Raw genomic sequence first — 23,202 nt, 5'->3', positions numbered from 1 at the left:
TCCTCTTTCCACTTGCCGGATTTATTTCTTTTTAATTCATGCAGTTAAGTTTAATATGGTTGTTGACGTAATTGAGAGATTTTTCATTTCATATTTCTCTGCTACTGCCCATCACTTTCTGTTTCCCTATCACTTTATTTTGCTTAATTTAATGGTATTTAAATCCCCACAGCATTTGGCAGGCTTTCTAATTCTCTCTAAATTCTAGGAAAACAGAACGGGAAGCATCAATATTTCAGTAACCAGCAACAATCATCTCTTTGCTTTTTAACCAACTTTAATTTTCCATTACATAGTTCCTTGTATGTGTGTGTGTGTACATGTGTGAAGGTGATTCTATTTTAGTGTAACATGAATCAAGAAAGAATAATTACAAATCACATTCATATTTCACATTCAGCTCCTTTTCTAGCATTCTGAAATCATGTTATTCCCTGTATGTTCAGCAGAATTCACATGGTAGAGAGAAGGAATTTAAAAATAGATTAGATGTTCTTATCTCCTGGAGCAGTGTTTCCTGAAGTGGATCATGGTCCTACTGTACCACATGGGGTGCTTTCTGAAAATGCAAATTCTAAATTAATAGACATGTAACTTGGGAAGTAGGAAGGTATATATTTTTTTAAAAATAGCTAGGTGTCCATTCACTGATGTATGGATAAGGAAAATGTGGTATATATGCACAGTGGAATATTACTCAACCATAAAAAGAATGAAATCTTGCCATTTGCAATGATATGGAAGGAGCTAGAAAGTATGATGCTAAGTGAAATAAATCAGTCACGGAAAGACAAATACCATATGATTTCACTCATATGTGGAATTTAAGAAATAAAACAAATGAGCAAAGGGGAAAGAAAAGATAGAGGCAAACCAAGAAACAGACTCTTAACTACAGAGAACAAACTGATAGTTACCAGACAGGAGGTGGGGGGGCGGGGATTATTGTAGATGAAACAGGTGATGGGGATTAAGGAGGGCACTTGTGGTGATGAGCACCGGGTGTTGTAGGGAAGTGTTGAATCACCGTATTGTACACCTGAAATTAATATTACACTGTATGTCATCTAACTGTAACTTGGATAAAAATTTTAAAAAATTATATTCACAGCCAAAAAATAAGTAAAAATAAAATGTTGATAGATTTAGCCAAAATCTGCCCCCAAAAAAGTATCTAGAGGGGCGCCTGGGTGGCTCAGTTGGTTAAGCGACTGCCTTCGGCTCAGGTCATGATCCTGGAGTCCCGGGATCGAGTCCCACATCGGGCTCCCTGCTCAGCGGGGAGTCTGCTTCTCCCTCTGACCCTCCCCCCTCTCATGCTCTCTATCTCATTCTCTCTCTCTCAAATAAATAAATAAAATCTTTAAAAAAAAAGTATCTAGATGATTTTTATGTCCACTAAAACTTGGAAAACCACAAGTCAACACACGGTGTTTTCAAAATGTATTATAATGCCCTTTGTAATAAGTGTAAATGACTTTAGGTTATTTCTGATTTGGCATTATTGAAGAATGTGTGTGTGTGTAACTTTAGTGAATACGGTAAATATCCTTTGTTAATGACAATTTCAAATTACTTACTTTCAAGGATGTTTTATACACTTCATAGTTAATTTAAATAAACATTACAAATGAAATTTATTTTCCAATCTACTGCACTAATGCTTGAAAATCTGGTTCTCTGTGCTGGAGGCAAATTGGTGGCTGTTTTGGTGGCATGTCCTTGACAACATGGGGAAAGAGCAGGGAAATGTGAGAGGTCTGCTGTGCCAAGGTGAAGCAGGTGTGGGGGACAGTAGCATATGGAGAAATAATTAGCTGGCTGAGTCTGTATTACAAGAATAATTTTACCTTAAGCCAGTTAAAATTAATTAGCCTACCTTAAGCCAGATAGAATTAATTCAGTTTCTCCCAAAGAAACTGTTTATTTGGCTCGATTTGGGTGGATGTAGCTGGAATGTTTTTTAGCCATATTAATGAGCATTTCATAATTAGAACTATGTCCTTTGACTCTGTATACAAATATGAAAAAAGGAAAGAAAATTTGGATTTACAGAATTTTAAAGCCCAAATGTATCCTTTTCTCCAGATAATTATCTGAGTTTTAATGTTTTCTGGCCTTTATATTTGAATGAGTCACTGCTTATTAGCTTAACTTGTACCATATGAGGAATGCCTTTTTTCATTCTTTTATTAGATTTGTCTTATCCACTTTTTGCTTATTAAAGCATGTAATCCATTTTAAGATAAAATTCATTTCAGTTTTTATTTTTAAGGATTGTAAAGGAAATACCAGTTTTTTAAATCAAAACTAGATAAAAAGGTTTTCAGTTTTTTCTGTGATGAGGCAATATGAATTTTCAGATGGTGCTATTCATCCCATTACTTATCTCACATGTGTTTGTAATATATCATTTTCAAACACAGAAGAATATTAAGACATAATTTTATAAAAGGTAAGATATTTCATCTATTAAATGTAAAAAAATGCATTTTAAATCAGGGGACATCTACTCTTTCATTTGTTTATTGATTAATTCAACAAACATTTGCTGAACTCAAAGTTTAGTTGTAGGTATCCCAAAACAGATAAATAACAGAAAGGTATATAATACAAGAAATCTGATGACTTAGGACTTGGGGGGCAAACTCCATGTTGGATGTACAGGAATGACCGCTGGTGGACCACCACAGAATAGGCCTCACTAGAGAATGGGTTCCTCAGACAAGGTATCAGGAAGAGACAGAGTTCCCTGACACTATTTCATCCCTGTCCCCATGGTCACTCTACCTTAGCTACAAGATGGGGATAGAAGGTACCCTATGACTGGACTTCCAGCTCTGTAATTTCTTGTTGCCACTCTCCCCCCACTGAGATCAACTCCAAATTCAGACCTTGCTTGAGCACATTTCTTTTCCAGCATCTAAAGCGTATCTGGAGGTCTAGCTGTACGAGATTCAAGAAAATGTAGGTGTTGAGCAATTCAAGAGGGAAAACTAGAAGAACTCTGGAATAGATGTTGAGATAGCCAATCTATATTTCAGACACACTTAGTATAGATAGGGGATATAAGGGTGGCAAGACACACAACAACTGTCCTCATAAAGCCTACAGTCAAATCAAATCATCAACAAAAGTCTACAATGGCGGCTGTGTTAAATGCTGAAAATTAGTACATTTATGTTATTGCTTCTTCCTGGGAAATGACAACTCAGAATGAGATCAGAAAGGAGAAAGGAAGTCATTACCTGGAGAGGCCTGGTATAAGAGCATTCCATACCAAGTGAGTAAGTGCAGGGGTTTATTTGCTTTAGGTGAAGTTCGGGGAAAACAAGTGAAATCTACTAATTTTCTGAGATCCTTCTATGTATGTGGGGTAGAGGAGAAAAATGGCTGTTGGGGAGAGAGAACTTGGAAGAAAGCTGAGGTTCTGAGGCTCTAAAGTCTGTGTCTACTACTCGCAGGTCCCTGGCTTGGTGATGGAGCTCCAAGGACTGATCTGAAGCCTACTGGTGAGCGAGGGGAGGAGGTATGCTAGCAAAAGTCCATGTGCTGTGGAAAGGGTGGGGAAGGCACAAAAAAAGAAGTCATGGGATCTCCCAAATTGACTTTTAAGTACTCCCCTCAAAGGATCTGGTGGCTGTACTTAGTTTGTGTAGCTAAAGGAATTATCATGTTATGACCTTTACTAGTTGCTTTATCCTTAGATCCTGTTGTTCATCTCTGTCCAAATTTTTTGCACTGAAATTAAAGTACCTTTCTATGTTGTTTTAGGGACTTTATCCCTCAATTCAGATTATTCTTGGTGTACGCTAATGATATAGCTTAGTTTCTTTAATGATTAAGCCTGTACCAAATTGTTATTTTGGAAGTTTTCTGTTAGCATCTGCAGCAAAATACTTGTTGATTACTTATTTATCTAAGAATGGCTACATTTTGCTCTGTACCCTTACCTCTTTTTATTCCAAACATTGTACACTCTAATCAGTGTTCACCTCACCATAGACATAGAGTTATTTTTATTGGGATACAATCTGAAAATAAATCTCATCTTCAAGTAGAATATGGACAGCATGACACTTATTATGTCAGAAGATATCCCACCATTTTATTTGCCATATGCATACTATAGAATTCATATATATAATATATTACATCTATACCTATTTTGTATAGATGTAATATATATAAAACATCCCCCCCATTACACACACAGACATGCAGAGTTACATATACATATACATAAGAAAAGTATAACAATGTGGTAGGCCAAATATTGATAAATCCAAGATGATAAAGACAATTAATTAGGAAGTTCCTAAGGTTTTGTATTAGGATAATGATCTGGTCATCTGAGATCCGAAGATATAAAATCTACACTTAAATATTTATTTTATGAAGGCAAAACATAAAAATAGATGTGTTTGGGGATTCAGCATCCATTTTGTCTTATTAGTGTGTGGCTGTTGTTTGGGGAACCCTAACATCTATTCACCTGGCTTCTACTTAACATGCATTGTTTTTCCTCTGCGATCAACTCCACCCCCAAATTTCAGGCCACATCCTTTGGTTAAGGTTAATACCACCTCTGCCTTCAGGTTGGGTAGATCATTCATGTTTATCTAACCAAAACATTTAAGTTTTCCGGACACACATGCTATGGACAGGTAATCACATCAGAGACAATTAAATGCAGTGATGCTTAGACTTCTTGAAGAGACACACTTTCTTGCTGTTAAAATTAAACCTAAGGAAATAAAGATTTAGAGCTGTAAGAAGCATCATACTTTCACTGGGAGCTGCATGAGAGAGTTGAGGCATGGAGAGAGGGGCCTGACCAGGAGACATAATGAGCCTCTCTGGCTTAAGCCATAGCCTGGATTAAGGTACCCCTCAGAATTGTAAATAATGCTGCTATAAATATAGGGGTGCATGTATCCCTTTGAATTAGTGGGTTTATATTCTTTGGGTAAATACCCAGTAGTGAGATTACTGGATTGTATGGTAGTTCTATTTTTAACCTTTTGAGGGACCTCCATACTGTTTTCCACAGTGGCCACACCAGTTTGCATTCCGACCAACAGTGCATGAGGGTTCCTTTGTCTCCACATCCTCGCCAACACCTGTTGTTTCTTGTGGTTTTGATTTTAGCCATTCTTACAGGTATGAGGCGATGTCTCATTGTGGTTTTGATTATTTACAATAGCCAAACTATGGAAGGAGCCCAAAGGTCCATCAATTGATTGCATATATACACACACATAAGCCAAGAAACAGACTCTTAACTATAGAGAACGAACTGATGGTTACCAGAGGGGTGGTGGGTGGGGCGATGGGTGAAATAGGTGATGGGGATTAAGGAGGGCACTTGTATTGAGCACTGAGTGTTGTATGGAATTTGTTGAATCACTATATTGTACACCTGAAACAAATATAACACTGTATATTAACTATACTGGCATTAAAATAAAAACTTTATAATAAAAAAAAGATACCCCTGGGATTTTCAGTTTTTTGTGTCAATGAATTTTCTCCTCTATTAAAGAAAATTTGAATTGTTTCCAATAAATTCCAATAAGTAAAAATGTATTTTCCAATAAATCAAAACAGTTGCAATAATAATAGCAAATATATTCTTTTTAAAAGGCAATTTTCAAGGGAAAATATAGTTTAAATAAAAAATTTCTTTGTTTCAAGAAAAAACAGGGACTCAATCTCTGAGTTTGTTAATCATTATTAGGATAGGCACGTGGTATTTAGCTTTTAGCTAGCAAGAATCTATTATATATAAACATAAAAGGGGAATGGCATGAACGTATCTACATACACAGGTGTGGTGAACAGCATATGTGGAATATGGATAGATGTTTTTTTTCACATCCGTGTTGGAGAAAACTATTCCCTAATGTATTTTGTAGAGTTATGTCCTATTTGAAGAGTTATATTCCCTGATATATTTGTATTACTTATAATGTCATAATTTTAAATAATTTCCCCAACTCCTAGTTATCAACACTTAATATAAAGTGCTAATGAAACTAGGTTATTCAGTATATGTATATATATATATATATATATATATATATATATATATATATATATGAATATTTGGAAGGGATATACACTAGTAGAAGATGGATTGAAAAGTTTATTATATTGGCCACAGTCTTGTTAGCAGAAGTGCTAGTTCCTCTTATGGCAATACCTAAGAGAAATAAATATAGCTTTGTCATCTGTTTTTACCCATACTAAGCTGAAAAACATTGCTACCAGGTGTATTTCAGTAATTATTAAAAATTTGGAAATTCAGAAGCAGCATTGTGGTGTCTAGAAAAAGTATTCACCTTATTATAGTAGTGAGTATCTGGGATTTGTGGAGAGTCAACATACGGAACTGTGTTCCCCTCAAAATTATTTTATTCTTCTAGAGACACACATTACGAAGTCAAACTCTGCTGCAAATTTAGTGCCAAAGGAAACTTCCTGTTTAAGCCCTTGTTATGATTCCCTTAGTATTTGTGGATGTGAGGTGAGATCATTATACAGTTTATCCAATAAAAATGGTGTTGAGGTAAGTGTAGTTTATTCAGATCTATGGTTCCAAGATGTGTGAGAGATTGTAACTTCAGTGTTTGCTGTGGTGAACTTTGTATATATTCTTGCCTTCTTGTTTTATAACAGGTCTTAATTACCAAGATGCTATGGGTATTTCAGAAGTTTAGTTGAATTTTTTTAAAAAGATTTTATTTATTCAAGAGAGAGATAGAGAGCATGAGCTGGGGGGAGCAGCAGAGGGAGAGGGAGAAGCAGGCTCCCCTCTGAGCAGGGAGCCCAACGTGGGGCTCGATCCCAGGACCCCGAGATCATGACTGAGTTGAAGGACAGACGCTCAGCTGACTGAGCCACCCAGGCGTCCCAAAAGTTTAGTTGAATTTTGGCAAGAATCTGAAGGATGCTATATCCTGTTTAACATTATTAAACGTAAAAAAAGCCACCAGTTCCTCTTGTAGGTACTATGGAGAGTAAATCAAACAAACGAAACCTGTCCTCATGGATATTACATTTTAGTGAGTAATAGAGATAATAATATGCAATATATAAGTATGTATTCTTTATGAGGAAGAACGTCAATTTCATGGAGTAAGCAATAATAAGATTCCAAAGGAGACAACTAGAGCTCTCATAACAAATCATCACAGAGCTGTTCCTGAAACATCAGAAGTTTATTCTCTCACAGTTATGTAGGCTAGAAAATCAAAATGAAGTTACCAACAGCACCTCTCTCCCTCCAAAGGGATCCTGGGGAGAATCCTTGCCCGCCTCATCTAGTTTGTGGTGACTCCTATTATTCTTTGACTTGTGGCCCCCAATCTCTGCCTCCATCTTTGCCTGACATTCTTCCCCATGTTTCTGTTTCTCAAATAGTCCTGACTTTTTCTTATAAGGGCATCAGTCATTGCATTTAGAACACATCTTAAATCCAGGATGATCTCATCTTGAAATCCTTAATTACATCTCTAAAGACTATTTCCAAGTAAGGTCACATTTATAGTTCCTGGAGTTAGGACTTAGACGTATCTTTTTAGGGACACAATTCAATACACTGAAATGATTAATAAACAGATCCATTTGCCAGTACTCCACATGTACTGCAAGTAGACAACAAAATTCAGTGGATCAGAGCAAGAGTGTTACAACACAGCAAAAGGCAGAAGTACGAGCATGGTTGGGCTAGTTCCCTTGTCTCCAAGTCCCACTGAGTGATGTATGGACCAGAGGTGGCTCCTCATGCTCTCAGCAGCATGAGGGCTGAGCCAGATGCCCTTTCCTAGAGATTGAGTAGCAGTAAAGCAGTCATGTTGTAGTCACCTTGACCAACTTAGCTACCTACATGACTAGCTACTTCAGAGTGCATTCCACAATGATGTGCAGGGATGTTCAGGGTCACAGTCAACCGCCTCTTTCAACAATTGACCCCTCGATCCTATATATTCTTGGCCAAGTTTACATTTTTATAACTGTATGCTAATGATAGAATAATGGCCCCAAAGATGTCCACACTCTACCCCTGGAATTTCGGAATGTGTTGTTTTATATGGCAAAATAAAATTTGCAGGTGGAATTAAGACTGCCAATTAGCTAACATTAAATAGGGAGATTATCTTGGAATATCTCCATGGGGCTTATGTAATCACAGGGGTCCTTAAATGTGAAAAAGTAAGGCAAGAGAGTTCATCAGAGAGATGGAGAACATGAGGGACTTGACCCACTATTGCCATCTTTGAAGATGGAGGAAGGGGGCCATAAGCCGAGGATATACAGGAGAGCAGGCCGAGGATTGCAGTCAGTGTCTAGAACCTGAGAAAGTCTCTTCAGTGACAACCAACAAGGGAACAGGGAGCTCCATCCCACAACCTCAAGGAACTAACTTCTCCCAACACTCTCTGATTAAAGAAACAATTTTTTCCCCTAGGACGTAGAAAAACACAATGCAGCTCTGTCAACACCTTGGCTTTAGCCAAGTGAGACCCATGTCAGATTTCTGACCTCCAGAATTCTAAGATAATATGTATGTTGTATAACCAGTGAATCTGTTGTAATTTCTTGCACAACAATATGTATGTTGTATAACCAGTGAATTTGTTGTAATTTCTTGCACAACAACCACCACAATGCTACTGCTCTGCCACCTGGATCTGATACTCTAAAAAAGGTTGAGACCAATTGTATTCAGTTTTCGCACAACACTTGATTAGTGCTGTTATCAATGGAATTCCAATCAGCAGGATGAGGCCAACCAGCACCGCTGACCTCAGCATGCACCTTAGATCTCTGCCTACTGAATAAGCCCCAGAGGGGAGTGGTGGGCCTTATTTCAGATAACTGTTTAACCTTCTTTTCTCATGGCATGTTACACCCCAATAGTAGGATTAATCCAGACGTAGTGAGAAGTGTTGGCAACCCTACGTCTCCTTCTTGTCCAGCTAGGATGTAGCTTATCAGTTTTTCATTATAACCCATACAAGGGTTACTGATCAAGGGTTTGTGCTATCTCACTGTGGACATGGGCTACTCCAGTTTGGGATTTGCTGTTGAACTTGCTTTGGATTAGTATTACATTGGTTTGGTTAAGCCACAAGAACATTGTCACAAAATATTTGCAGCTTCGATAACCATGCATAGCAAAACTCAAAATCACTTGGAAGCTAGGAGAAGCATTTGGATTTGCATCAGTCCAATGAAAAAAGTTGTCCCACTCTGTGTATGTGTGAATGCATGAGGGTGGTCTGCATTTATGAGCAGTCGTTGGAGGCATAAAGCCTAGTCCACCTGGCTATACTCATATGGGCTTTTCTGTTCCCTGGAGGGCCTGAATGGGGAAGACAAACTCTACGGTGAGTCAGATGGCTAGCTGCAGCTCCTGCTTGACATAGGTGGACCAGGTGATTGTTTTAACAGGCTGCAGTGATGAATTTTAAAATAATATACAGAAATAATATACAGGAGACAGCTTCTACTAATTGAGTGCTAATTGAAGATGTACCATGCCTTGTGTTGGGTATAGCACAAATATGGTATCATATAAAATCCTCTGAGAGTGTTTTTTTTTTTAATTATTTATTTATTTTGGAGAGAGAGGGAGAGAGTGTGAGTAGGGGAGGGGCAGAGAGAGAGAGAGGGAGAGAATCTCAAGCAGACTCTGCACTGAGCGTGGAGCCCAATGCAGGGCTTGATTTCACGACCCTGAGATCATGACCAGAGCAGAAACCAAGAGTCAGGCACTTAACAGACTGAGCCAACCAGGCCCCCCCAGCTGATAGCATGTTATCATTCCCATCGTACAGCTGCAAAATTTGAAATCCTGTGACTTTAAGTAACACAGCCTGTAAGTAAAGGAGCCTGTATTCAAACCCAGGTTTGAAGTGAAAGAAAAACAGTGAAGAAAAAAGTTATTGGAATCATGTTGCTTCCCATGAACCAGAAATTAAAAAGTGAGAAGCAACCTTGGTAACCAAATTGCATTAAGCTTGTTGTCTTTCTATCACCTGGAAAATAATATCACACATGAGTAGCCACTGGAGTAGAGTAGAGTACAGGGCATCGTGGGACTGGATTTGTCTGCATTTGCAAGAGATGGGTTCATGATAATGAATATATGGAACCCAGGGGAATGCTTTTAATTTACTAACTATGACAAGGTATCTCTGGCTATCATCAGCAGAACTTGCTGTTTGTCCCAGAGCTACCTTCACAAAATGCTTGTTTTGTTCCATGTTTACTGCTGTAAGTAGCATCATTACCAACTGAGAAACTCTCCTGGGATTGACATAATTGAGCTGCCTATTTTACTAAAATTAGTCTTCTAACTTCTGGTCCGGTATCTGCTTCTGTGCCTCCTCTCTTCGTCCTTCCCTTTAACACTTATCAAATCATCTTTTTTTTTAAATTTCATTATGTTATGTTAATCACCATACATTACATCATTAGTTTTTGATGTAGTGTTCCATGATTCATTGTTTGCATATAACACCCAGTGCTCCACTCAGTACATGCCCTCTTTAATACCCATCCCCAGGCTAACCCATCCCCTCACCCCCCTCCCCTCTAGAACCCTCAGTTTGTTTCTCAGAGTCCATAGTCTCTCATGGTTCGTCTCCCCCTCCGATTTCTCCCCCTTCATTTTTCCCTTCTTGCTATCTTCTTCTTTAACATATAATGTATTGTTTATTTCAGAGGTACAGGTCTGTGATTCAAAAGTCTTACACAATTCACAGTGCTCACCATAGCACATACCCTCCCCAGTGTCTATCACCCAGCCACCCAACCCACCCACCCCCCACCACTCCAGCAACCCTCAGTTTGTTTCCTGAGATCAAGAATTCCTCATATGAGGAATTCAAATCATCTTTCTATTTCTATTGACTTGTTCCTCAGTGTTTCCTCGTACATCCAGATCTGGTTGGAGATATCAACTAAAGTGCAACATCAAAACATACTGGATGTACAGCTTCTCAAATAGGAAAGGAAATTTCCATGTGAGAGGAAGCAGGTAGATCAGCTGACTCTTACCTGCCTGCCCCCACCCCCCCACTATTGTTCTCCTGCCTTAAGTCCCACTGCCATCCACATACTAGCCCATGCTAGTCCTTAGTTTAAGGCTCTGGTCAAGTACTGAAGAAATAAATTATTCTCTTGATCACACTTAACTTAGATGGGTTATATTACCATCTCACTTATGCCAATGTTTCTCTAGTTTTAGTGAGTTGCCAGAAGCACCCAGAAGGCTTGTTAAAGCATAGATTACCAGTCCCCACCCCCAGATTTACTGATTGGGTATTTCTGTGATGAGGCCTAATTATTGCATTTCAAACAAGTTCCCAGGTGATCCTGACGCTGCTGATCACATGTTAGAAACCACCACTATATGCTAAGGTACTCAGAAGAGAAGCATGGAAAAATCAGGAACAACTGATGCTCCCCATAATGGCAATTCTCCGATCCTGCTGTGGGCAAGCATTCTATTAAGTTCCCCCGTCCTAGTTGTTCCTACAGCCTCTGAGAGAATTATGTCACCGCTTTGGTTCTTGACTCTAGCTTCATATTAAAATTGCTTGAAGAAAAATAAATTAAAAATAAATAAGATTACTTGGAGAGTTTATTAAGAAATATTCAAAGAGATGCTCAACATCATCATCAGGGAAATGCAAATCAAAACCATAATGAGGTATTACCTCACACCTGTCAGAATGGCTAAAATCAAAACCACAAGAAACAACAAGTGTTGGTGAGGATGTGGAGAAGGAACACTCGTGCCTGTTGGTGGGAATGAACTCGTGCAGCCAATGTGGAAAACAGTATGGAGATTCTTCAAAAAATTAAAAATAGGATTATCCATCAATTCCACTACTGGGTATTTACCCAAAGAAAATGAAAACACTAATTTGAAAAGATGTATACACCCCTGTGTTTATTGCAGCATTATTTATAATAGCCAAATTATGGAAGCAGCCCAAGTGTCCATCGATAGATGAATGGATAAAGAAGATGTGGTATATATACATATATACAATAGAATATGATTCAGTCAAAAAAGAATGAAATCTTGCCATTTGCAACAACATGGATGGATCGAGAGAATATAATGCTAAGTGAAATAAGCCATCAGGGAAAGACAAATACCGTATGATTTCACTCATGTGGAATTTAAGAAGCAAAACAAACAAACAGAGAAAATGAGACAAACCAAGAAACAGACCCTTAACTGTAGAGAACACACATGGTTACCAGAGGGGAGGCGGGTGGGGGGATGGGTGAAATAGGTGATGGGGATGAAGAGTACACTTATGACGAGCACTGACTAATGTACAGAATTGTTGAATCACTATATTGCACACCTGACACTAATATAACACCGTATATTAATTATACAGGAAGAAAAAGAAAAAGAAAAAGGAGATACTCAGACACCATTAAATCATCTGGCCTGTTGCAGTGCTACATTTTTTAACTCACCCCCACCTGAAAAGCTTCTCATGTGCAGCCAGGGTGTGGTAATGCTGCAAGAACAAAAGCGGGCCAAGTCTACAGGCACCCAGCACTTTCCTAGCCCCCTCCCAACACAATGGCTCGAAAACCCAAGGTTTCCCAAGTCGAGGCTCATTTCATTGGTTTGTACATTCTCTACCTAGAGATGCTGTTTCCCTAAATGATGACACAGTGAATGACTTCAGAATGAGACCCTGCCCCTCTGCTCTCTGCTTAGCTACTCTGGGAAGATGGAACCCTACATTATGTCAGAAGTTCAGAAACAGGGGCACCTGGGTGGCTCAGTCATTAAGCATCTGCCTTCGGCTCAGGTCATGATCCCAGGGTCCTGGGATCGAGCTCCGCATCCGGCTTCCTGCTCCTCGGGAAACCTGCTTCTCCCTCTTTCACTCCCCCTGCTTGTGTTCCCTCTCTCGCTGTGTCTCTGTCAAATGAATAAATAAAATCTTTAAAAAAAAAGTTTAGAAATAGTGGCAGTAAAACCAGTGAATCACCCCAGCACTCATTAGTAAAAGTTTATTGTGCACACAGCAGAAATAGCATTCGTGAGCCAGGGGCACTCAAACCAAACATGGAAAGAGGCTCAGAGGTATATTTTTGTAAAGCAGCTTCTATAGGGAGGAGGTAGCGACTGATTATTCTTCACAGTGATTAGTTATAATATTAGAGTTTTCTTAAGTGATTGGGAATTGGTTAGTGGTTATCTCATCAATTTTGGGAAACAGCTTAGGTTTTGCTTATGAGGCATAAGCAAGAGATGAGTTAGTCTTGCAAAATAAGCTAAATTAAGCTCTGTATTTGAGACTAACCTGGTTTTGTTAGCTGTGGGAATTTTCAAGGCTAGCCTCCAGTTGTTTTTGATTTTAACAATTACAGTGTCCCACCCACCAGGATCCGCAGAAGTAATATTGGAAGCCATGTGCAGGTGGTAGCTTAAAGGAACGGATGAAGCAGTTCTCCATTTTCCTCCTCCCTCCAGCCCTCTTTTAAGGTGAGCTTCCTCTCGCTGCTTTTCTCTCATTCGAATTCCTTTTCCCACCTACTCACATCCTCCACTGAGGGATGGGAACATCATCACATCAGGAGCAGGTAAGCCATCTCCTCATTTCAGTGTTTATTCCTGAGGTTTCTGACCACGAACCCTCAGGTTCCATTTTATAATGTTAATGACATTTCTCTATTCTTGTTTCATGAGCACTTACTATGCTTCTGTACTGTCCCAGGGCTCTCGCATCAACGATTTCATCTTGCATTTCTATGTATATTTGGTTACTAATTCAGATGAGTATCACTGATTTTTAAAAAGTGGAAGGAAGCTATCACTCTGAGCCAGTGTATGTTTGGAAGATAGAACAGTAGTCCGTAAACATACCTACCGATTATTATTCCCCTACCACGAAGCCCCCTAGTGAACGGTTATATCGGGGAGCACATTATAGTGGATATGTGTCTTTCTAATAATTCACTTTTTGGTAGTGTATTATCTATATAAAAGCTATGCGACCGGGTGCATAAAATACCAACCTCTTACTTTTTATAAACCATTTAAGACGAAATATTCTGATATTACATTTATAAATTAATTGTAGTTTCCTCTGATGGGAATAAAAATTTAGCAAAATATTGTTAAAACTCGATAAAAAAAATCAGGATGAAAAGAAAGCCAAGATGGATGTATCATGACTTTTGCTAACATTTGGTAAGAAAGGTAATGCACAAACACTTCATGATCTTTTCTTGAATATCGGATAGTATAATGCTATAACAATATAGATTATTTTTTAAATCTGTAAGAACTGAAATTTTCAAAATGTAACCTGGGAAGGGAAACTAAGAGAAAATGTAAACATATATATTTTTTTTAATTTTTAAACTGTTTAATCAAATATGGCACCAATATTTACAATTTTATGTTAATCAGAACTTCTGGCTTTTAAAACATCCATTTCTTTAGACTAGCAATGATGAATCAGATTATGAGATCAAATACCCATAATTATTTATAAAACATGCATTAAGGCAAGATAGATTTGAAATTTTCTATTATAATTATTTCTTTGACTTGCTCTTGGTTTCTAGTAATTAATAAAGCAGTATAATTTTAAAGGAGATGAAAGCTAGAAAGAATATAATTCTTTTAGAACAACTCCAAGACATAATTGTTCAATTGATTTAAAGTTAGTAATTGTTATTTCACATACATGAAGTCATGAATACCAAAGGTATTATTAAAATATTTCCATAATGATTAGGATTGTCATAATTTCCATAAATGGACATTATTATTAAACTTCAGTATGAAGTGAATAATTTTGCGTCACTGCCTTTCTGTTTTAAGAAGCCGTTCTCTTTTGAGTTGATTTTCCTTACAAGGTTTACTCAAGTTTAATTTGTGTTCATTACTCTTCTTTATGGAGTGGTATTAATTAAAGTGCAGCATGGTCAATTCTTTCTAAATTTAAAATTACAAATCATTACCTTAAGCAAAATTTGAAAAATCAAGTATAAATGAATCAGGACAATATAAATTTTAGCTTGTTCTTTAAGCTTTTCACATGTCAAACAATAATCTCCTGCCAATGGCTTATACAAAGCTCTGTAGATGAAGGAGTCAAAGGTTAAAGTTTATGTGAAACTTCAATTTTTTGTACTACCTGGAAATATTTGAGCCTAAGATAAACGAAGTCAGCATCTGCAATGGATAATAGTATGGTGCAGAAAAAAAAAGTATGGACTACAGAGTCAGGCATATATTGGTTCCAGAATCTGGATAAGATTTTTTTAAACCTCAGCAAGTCCCAGATTCCAGATTAGAAGTCCTTCTAGAAATATTGAGAGCATTAGCTATAATCATTTATATAACAAATTAATGTGTGATGCCTGATAGTTGTTCCATTCTATTTAAGCATTTACTTATTTATTCAACAAATATCTGTGAACACCTACAGTGCAAGAGCACTCTGGTAGGCACCAAAGATACTGTGTTAGTTAGAATGACAGTCTCTGCCTAATGGAGTTTAGATGCTTATGCTCAATAGTTTTTACCTCCCCTGTTTCCTGTCTTCATACAACCAGTCTATTTTATCCTGTTCCTGAGAACGCATTGAGTAGCAATTTCCCTGCCTGAGAAGTGACCTAATAGTTCTCAGAAATGACATTGATAACAAGAGATGTGTAGTTCTATATCTCAATTACACATGATTTAACATCAGTAGTTAATACAATTAATCCATCAGTTAACCAGATTTTTTTGAAAGTGAAATGATACTAAGTATGTCCTCTGCCTCTGGGGATACAATAGTGACAAAGACCAAAAATGCCCTAATAGTTTGTAAAAACCTGCTGGAGAAGGGGGGCCAGATTGTAATGGAATAAGAGTTAGAGTGGAAGGTGAAGAAATGAAAGAAACTATCATAGATTACTATTTTGAGATATTTGATTGTGAAATTTAAAAAACAAATAGAGGGGCGCCTGGGTGGCTCAGTCGTTAAGCGTCTGCCTTCGGCTCAGGTCATGATCCCAGGGCCCTGGAATCGAGCCCCACATCGGGCTCCCTGCTCAGCGGGAAGCCTGCTTCTCCCTCTCCCACTCCGCCTGCTTGTGTTCCCTTTCTCACTGTGTCTCTCTCTGTCAAATAAATAAAATCTTTAAAATATATATATAAATAAATAAAAATAAAAAACAAATAGAAGAAGAGTTATATTGGCTAGTGAAGTTTTTTGTTTTGTTTTGTTTTTAGAAACCTGAGCCTTTTTAATGCAGATGAGTAGAGAGGTAGAGTTGGAAAGGAGACCAGCAATGATTCAGGTTTTCTGAATAGATGGCTGAATTGGCTACAAAGGATGGGTCACCTCTTCTATTGGAGTAAGATGGGAGGAGGGCCAAATGTGTGCTGGAGTAGGAATCTCTTTCTGTCAAGAGTAAGACTGATGTTTTTCTGGTTAGGTGGATTTTGGATAGAGAGGAACTATGGATTATTGTAGGGCAAGAAAGTGAAATGGTGGGTGTTGGTATTTAAACTCAATAGTAAGAGAAGTGGCAGAGATTTTCAGGTGATGGGCTGGAGGTCATGATGGGCTGGAGGTCATGATGAACTGGCAGGACAGGTGTATGTGTAGATAGGCGATTGGAGCAATGAAACAAATCAGCTGGAAGATTAGGAATTTGTGCTCAATGAGTTATTTAGGTTTAATCAAATCTATTTTGAATCATCACAACTAAAGATTAGTAGTTAAAGGTTATATATGTTCCATACCTATAAAGGACATGAAAGACATTGAAAATTCATTGTCACTTTTGTGGGATTGGAGCAGAAATCTAATAATTTGAGTAGAAGATGTGACCTAACAGAGGCCGTTTCTATCAAATTCCACACAGCAGGGGCGTTAAAGCTAGTAAAGCCTTAATTTCACCCTTCAGTGTCTCATAAAACTAAAAACTTCAATTTTGACCAAATGGATGAAAAGGCTGTGTAAAGAGTTTTCTACCTGAAATGGAAAAATTTCATCCTTCTGCTGAGTTTTCCACTTTACAAAAGCATCTGTTTTCCAACAGACTGCCTTTGCATTGGTTTTACTGAGGAAAGTGGCTTTTATTGAAGTCCCTGCCGGTGGGCTGGCCAAAGCTTCAGTTTTCCTCTGAGGAAGAAGCACCAGGGGGCCTGAGCTTGTTAAGCATTAAAAACAGAGTTGGTATTTCAACGTTAAATTCTACTTTCCATCTTGCTTAGATACTGCTAGAAGTGAATGGGTTTATTTCGGTGACTTAATTTGATTTAAAATTTCAGAGAATGAATTTCTGATAATTTGATAAAATTATTTGGGGTCCTACCTTTGTTAGACCAAGTACAAGTAGAGCATATGGGACATAATGTGGCTACTAAAAGTGAACAAATTGTGTCACATACCTAAAATCACCATATCTACCCTATGTTTAATATTTTTATGATAAAATTTATTACTCTAATTACCATACAACTCTACAAATCAAAACAGTAATTGTGTTGCTTTCTAGACATGACGTTTTTTGTTTGGGTTTGTATTTTTCGTTTTCTTCTTCTTTCATTTCTCCTCTAACATTCCAAGTTTCCTAGGATGAATTTAATAATCACACAGACCTTGCTGGAAAGATCTACAAGCAAAGATAGGGCAATGCAATCTATAAAGGACCCAGATACTTTAACATCTATGTGACCTATAAGTATGCAAGATGCATATAGATATTTTTATAGGCTATTCTTTATTACAGATGTTCTCAGGATACTAGTAAAACCAAATCTCACTTATTCTCCTGACAGTTTAATATACAATAAATTATTAACAGTAGATAACACAAAGAAAATAATTCAGTGATGTGGTCCTGCAGATTGGACACCTGAAACGGCACAATAAGGTTGAAATTAAAGATGTGCTGAGTTCTTCATGTCATGGGCTCTGGTCTGCTCTGCATCTACTGGGGAATAACTTTTAAACCAATAGGAAGGCAGCGTGTGAGCTACCTGCCAGAACTGGCAAATCTTACAAATGTAAGGGTCAAAAGCGTAAGCCCTGATGGAGGGATTTTCTTTGCAAATTGCCAGAATGTAAGTTTTGGATGGTCACCTTAATTTTCTCCATCTCACAAATGGCTCTTTGGTTAAATTTAGGAACATTATATTAGTAAAGTCTGGTTAAAAAGCAAATCTTAATAAAGTACAATGTCAAGAAATCTATAGAAAACACAATATCACAATAGCAACTATATACACACATTAGACACACACATTTTTTCCCCAATGAACAAGTGATTTATTTGAAAAGCTTATTTAAATTCTAGAGAATTCTTCAATTATACTGATTTTTACTTTATACCACATCTTTTATTTAAAGGCATGATCAATACATTTAGGGTTTTGTTTTGTTTTACATTTCAATAATCCAGCCACCTTAAAATTTAAAGTAGGTTTTATAATTTGTTATCCATTTTCTTAGACATAATGTAAATTTTGGTACAGATTTTTCTTGTGCTTATTTTAGCCACCACTTTTGTATACTCAAGAAATCAAAGAATCACTAGTCCCTTAAGTGAGACATACTATTAAGCTGAATATTTTTCACACTCAGAAGCCATAATGGATGAATTGGGAAATCTGCCACCCTTCTCTTCCAATTAAAAAAACACCATAAATTATCATTAGTTGATAGAATTTCAGCTGAACTTTCAGGTGTCTACATATTTGAAAAAGTAAAACAATTGGAGGAAAACAATAACAAAAATTTAATTGTCAAAAGTAATTATGTAATATTTCATTACATAATTAAATATATCAGGATAATTTGTATTCAGGCAGCATTCGTTGTGCTTATAACATACAGCTTAATTTAAACTTTTTAAAATGTTATTTTGCATTTATATAATCTACATAAAGTTTTTAATTCCAAAACCAAAATGTAAACTTGAAGGATTCTAAATTAATCTCATTTTGATAGGCTTCTGTATTTTTTTCCTGTGGAAACTCAAAGGGAATTATTCAGACTGCAGCATGTTCTCACTACTACCTTTTATATGATGTGTATAAAGTAAGGTATAAAGTAGTCTTTGCATATCCTGTGAAATGAATGGCTTTCTAGAGAGAGCGCTCTGAGGACAGTGAGCCTAGTGAGGTGACTGGGCAGTAATTAAGCCCCTCATTAGCCCCTCTTATGTTTGTTTTGAAGGGAGTTCTGTGAATGAATGGATGTACTAACAGTCTGATTAATATTGTGGTTAGACTTATTTTCAAAGGGAAATATCTGTAAGTCACCACTATCTAGGAGAATTCTTTATTTTTTGTTTTGTATAGCAGGGGTTTTACTGTTTGCTATTAATTTTTGCCAACTGTTGGATTCTTTAGCTAAGTGGTCAAAGTATATTATTGCATATTGTATGAATACATTTTAAGACATTCATATTATTTAGGATAGACTAAATTGTTATATTGGACCAAAATATACAATGGTTCAGCATATTAGAATTTACATGGTGTTCATAAAGCTGTCTAAATCAGACTCTGACACTCCATTTGTCATTTCATGATTTCCCAGAGGATACATTCTCAGTATGGGCCAGATCATCCAAGGGGGTAAAAATTGGTGGGGGTTTTTTTTGGGGGGGGGGCAGTGAGGGGAGTGTGAAATGGGTAGGGGTGACAATAATTTTAGTATTACAATATTCTGTGGTCCTCCAAAGGGCCACAGTATGTAAACAGATATACAGCACAGTATATTCATGGTATTACAATTTAATGGCAAGGAAGGATTATGAAAAAGTCCAAAACCATCTCTTGGTGAAGGTAATAATGGGAAGGTGAGTTGAGAAACTATTCTAGGGACTTGTTCTTGTTTTTTTGCTTCCATTCAACAGAAGATGATAGCCAAAGAGTGTGTAGAAGGGCTTTATGACTAAGTAAGGGAGTGGTTGGAAACACACCTGCCCATAGTGATTGGCTAAAATACAGTCACAGGACTGCAGCTAACTTCAAGGGAAGCTGGGAAATGTAGTCCAGCTATGTGTCCAGGAACACACAAACAAGTTTTAGTGAATAGCTAGTGATCTTTAAATTCTGATTCATAGGTGTGTACCTATCACAGAGTGCATGTTCAGTGTTTCCTGAACTGTTTGCTGAGCTGATGTACGGATCTCCATGTCAGCTTCTTCCTACATAACTCATATTCCAGCTCTATAGATCTTGTCAGTGGATTGTTGGCCAGTTATGGAGAATTGTGAATTCATTTCACTTTCATGGGATTCTTCCTTATTCAGTGTTGATATAATTAACCAGTATTTCTGTGAATTTAGTCTAGGCTTTTGCTGTGTCTCTTTTTGTGCAATATTACTTTGACATTTAAATATGAATTTCTTATATAAAGTGGCTCTTATTACTAATCTATAAATACCTTTATTTTTTTAAGTGCCTTTTTAAAAAAAGACTTATTTACTTTAGAGTGCATGAGAGTGGGTTGGGGGGTGACAGAGGGAGAAGAAATCCTCAAGCAGACTCCCCGCTGACTGTGGAGCCCCACACAGGGCTTAGTTCCAGGGCCCTGAGATCATGACCTGAGCTGAAATCAAGAGGTGGGCGCTTAACCAACTTAGCCACATAGGTGCCCTTAAAAAATGCTTTTTGAGCAATTATTTGTATAGACATACGGTAAGTCATCTTGAATGAAGAAGCAATACTTTTCTTTACAAGCACCAAGTGACAAAATTGTTTATACCACAATATAGCTTGGGATTGCTTATGTTGGAGAGGACTATAGATAAAAACTACCTTAAAATGCAAACTGGGTGCTTACAATTTTAGTGAATTCTTTGGATAAGAATTTCTTTCTCCTTGATTCCATTTTATATAACACAATCATCTGAAAAAATTCCTAGAGACGAACCTATTCATTTCAAAAAATACGTAGTTCAGGATTAGATTTGAGTTAATAGGGCTTGGGGAGAAAAAAAAATAATACTGTTATGACAAGGAAGAAACTTTGATTCTGGACCTCACCATGAAACACACAGATCATTAAATCACTCTATTTATCTTAATTTTCTGGTTAAAAAAATGAAGAGCCTCCTTAGGTAAACTTTATAATTTCTTCTGCTTTATTGGCAATGATACAGAAAGGCTCCTCTCTTTCTAAATCTCCTTTCTGCTCTTGAGTGATAACAGGCTTTAGTTTAATGTCCACTGGGCATCTTGAGAACAGACACAGTCTTATGTGTCAAACAAGTATTCATGTCAGTATTTTCAGCTGTAATTACAGTGCACATTCACTTTCTATTTTGTATTTCTGACTGACATATGTTGAGTGATTACGATCTCCTCCTCTCTGTTAAGAATTTTTAAAGTATTATTTACTCAAAAAATCTTAGGAAGACATTCTTTTACTCTTTACATTTTATAAAGGAGAATATTGAGGTGGAAGAATGAATGACCCAAAGCTTGTCCATAAAGAGCCAGATTTGGATGTGAGGCTGGCTGACTCCAAAGGTCACCTCACCACAACTGCAAATTGTTCTCCATAACCTTGCCACAAGTATTTAACAAAGGAAAATCTCATGTTTCTTACTAATTTGTCCACAATTTGAAGCTGAATTTTAAGGAAATAAATTTATTTTTACCTTTTATAATTTTCCCAAGGTTTTTGGAGACCAAATTGGTCTTAATTTTAAGCATAATTATAATTTTCATTTTCTCTGTAAAACATTTCTAGATATCTTAACATCATTTTGACTGGTAACATTGGGCTTTCTTAGGAAATTAGATAATCTTGTTGGGATATGTAACCAAATCTACAGGGCCTGACACTGGGGCAATCATTCATGAATTTGAAGAAGTCTAGGCAAAATACTTGATGAGTATGTATATAATTGTTAATTGTGGAGCTCTAATTTCCTTAGACTGATCAAGAATATTAAGTGATGGATTAGTGGAGCTGAGTATCAGTTTAAAAACTTGTTGTAGGGGCACCTGAGTGGCTCAGTTTGTTGAGCATCTGACTTTGGCTCAGGTCGTGATCTCAGGGTCCTGGGATCAAGCCCTGAATGGACTCCCCACTCAACGGGGAGTCTGCTTGTCCTTCTCCCTCTGCCCCTCCCCCAGCTCATGCTGGCTGGCATGCACTCTCTCTCTCTCTCTCCCTTATAAAATCTTTGGGGGGAAAACTTGTATAATAGTGTCAGGCTTTATTACAGTCAAATTGTAGATATTCATGTGTTGTAATTCCTATAATATAATGTAAATGTAATTAGGATAATTGCCATTAACTGAAACTCATAACCTTCTTAATTTGAATTTTAAAAAATTAACCAAAGAGCAAAATTAGAAACAAGCCAAACAAAAATCCAAAAGAATGTGATTTCTACATACTACTGGTGTATTCTAAGGAACATTTGACAGCCAGAGAGCTATTTATGTATTATAATAACTGAAATTAGCCTTTTTATTTTTTTATTTTAAAGATTTTATTTATTTAACAGAGACACAGCGAGAGAGGGAACACAAGCAGGGGGAATGGGAGAGGGAGAAGCAGGCTCCCCGTGGAGCAGGGAGCCCGATACAGGGCTCGATCCCAGGACCCTGGGACCATGACCTGAGCCGAAGGCAGACACTTAACGACTGAGCCACCCAGGGGCCCTTGAAATTAGCCTTCTTTTTAAATGAGGCAGTAATCTTTTCTCAGATGCCACTAGCTAAATGTCCTTTCACCTACGATTAGTTATTACTGATGAAAAATTATGTCACCAAAGCACCTGATTTCTACTGTGCCCACATTCTCATCAGCAGGCAACAAACTATACAGGATTTAACCTTAGAGAAATAATTTAAATATTTTATTGTAGTGGAAAATAATTTGGAAGACTAAGTTGTAAGTTTTAAGATGACTTACATATTAAGAGCATTGTTCGCAAATTCTCTTTAAGGAAGCTAGGTTTTATTTTTTTTGATCATTAGATAATTGATCAATTCAGGTTTCTTGATTTCATTGAACTAACTGCATAGCTCTCCTAAATAGGGAATACAAATCTTCAACAATTTTTTGAACTTTATTGTAGCATGGATATGATCACTTTCTATCAGGAAGCTATTTAAAATGGATTATCACAGGGAACCCTGGGTGGCTCAGTTGGTTAAGTGGCTGCCTT

General features: G+C 37.2%; 1 protein-coding gene across 6 annotated transcripts in view; it reads left to right on the top strand.

Annotated features, from left to right (window-relative positions):
- The window catches only part of CCDC102B (coiled-coil domain containing 102B), a 198,717-nt gene extending 184,568 nt beyond the window's left edge, over window positions 1-14,149 (top strand). For 5 of the 6 annotated variants that reach the window (XM_034996060.1, XM_034996061.1, XM_034996062.1 and 2 more), the window contains one exon: window positions 3,465-4,973. In XM_034996060.1, the coding sequence (XP_034851951.1) occupies window positions 3,465-3,503 (39 nt within the window). In that variant the 3' untranslated portion in view covers window positions 3,504-4,973. Of the gene's footprint in view, window positions 1-3,464; window positions 4,974-13,422 lie in introns of those variants that run through there. The other variant, XM_034996059.1, reaches the window with a different exon arrangement.
- The last annotated feature ends 9,053 nt before the right edge of the window (window positions 14,150-23,202 follow it).

Source organism: Mirounga leonina, unplaced genomic scaffold (genome assembly GCF_011800145.1).
Source record: "Mirounga leonina isolate KUSES-001 unplaced genomic scaffold, KU_Mleo_1.0 Mir_93, whole genome shotgun sequence".
NCBI classification, from domain to species: Eukaryota; Metazoa; Chordata; class Mammalia; order Carnivora; family Phocidae; genus Mirounga; species Mirounga leonina.
The sequence above is the reverse complement of the archived record's forward strand: the minus strand, read 5'-3'. Positions and strand labels throughout refer to the sequence as shown.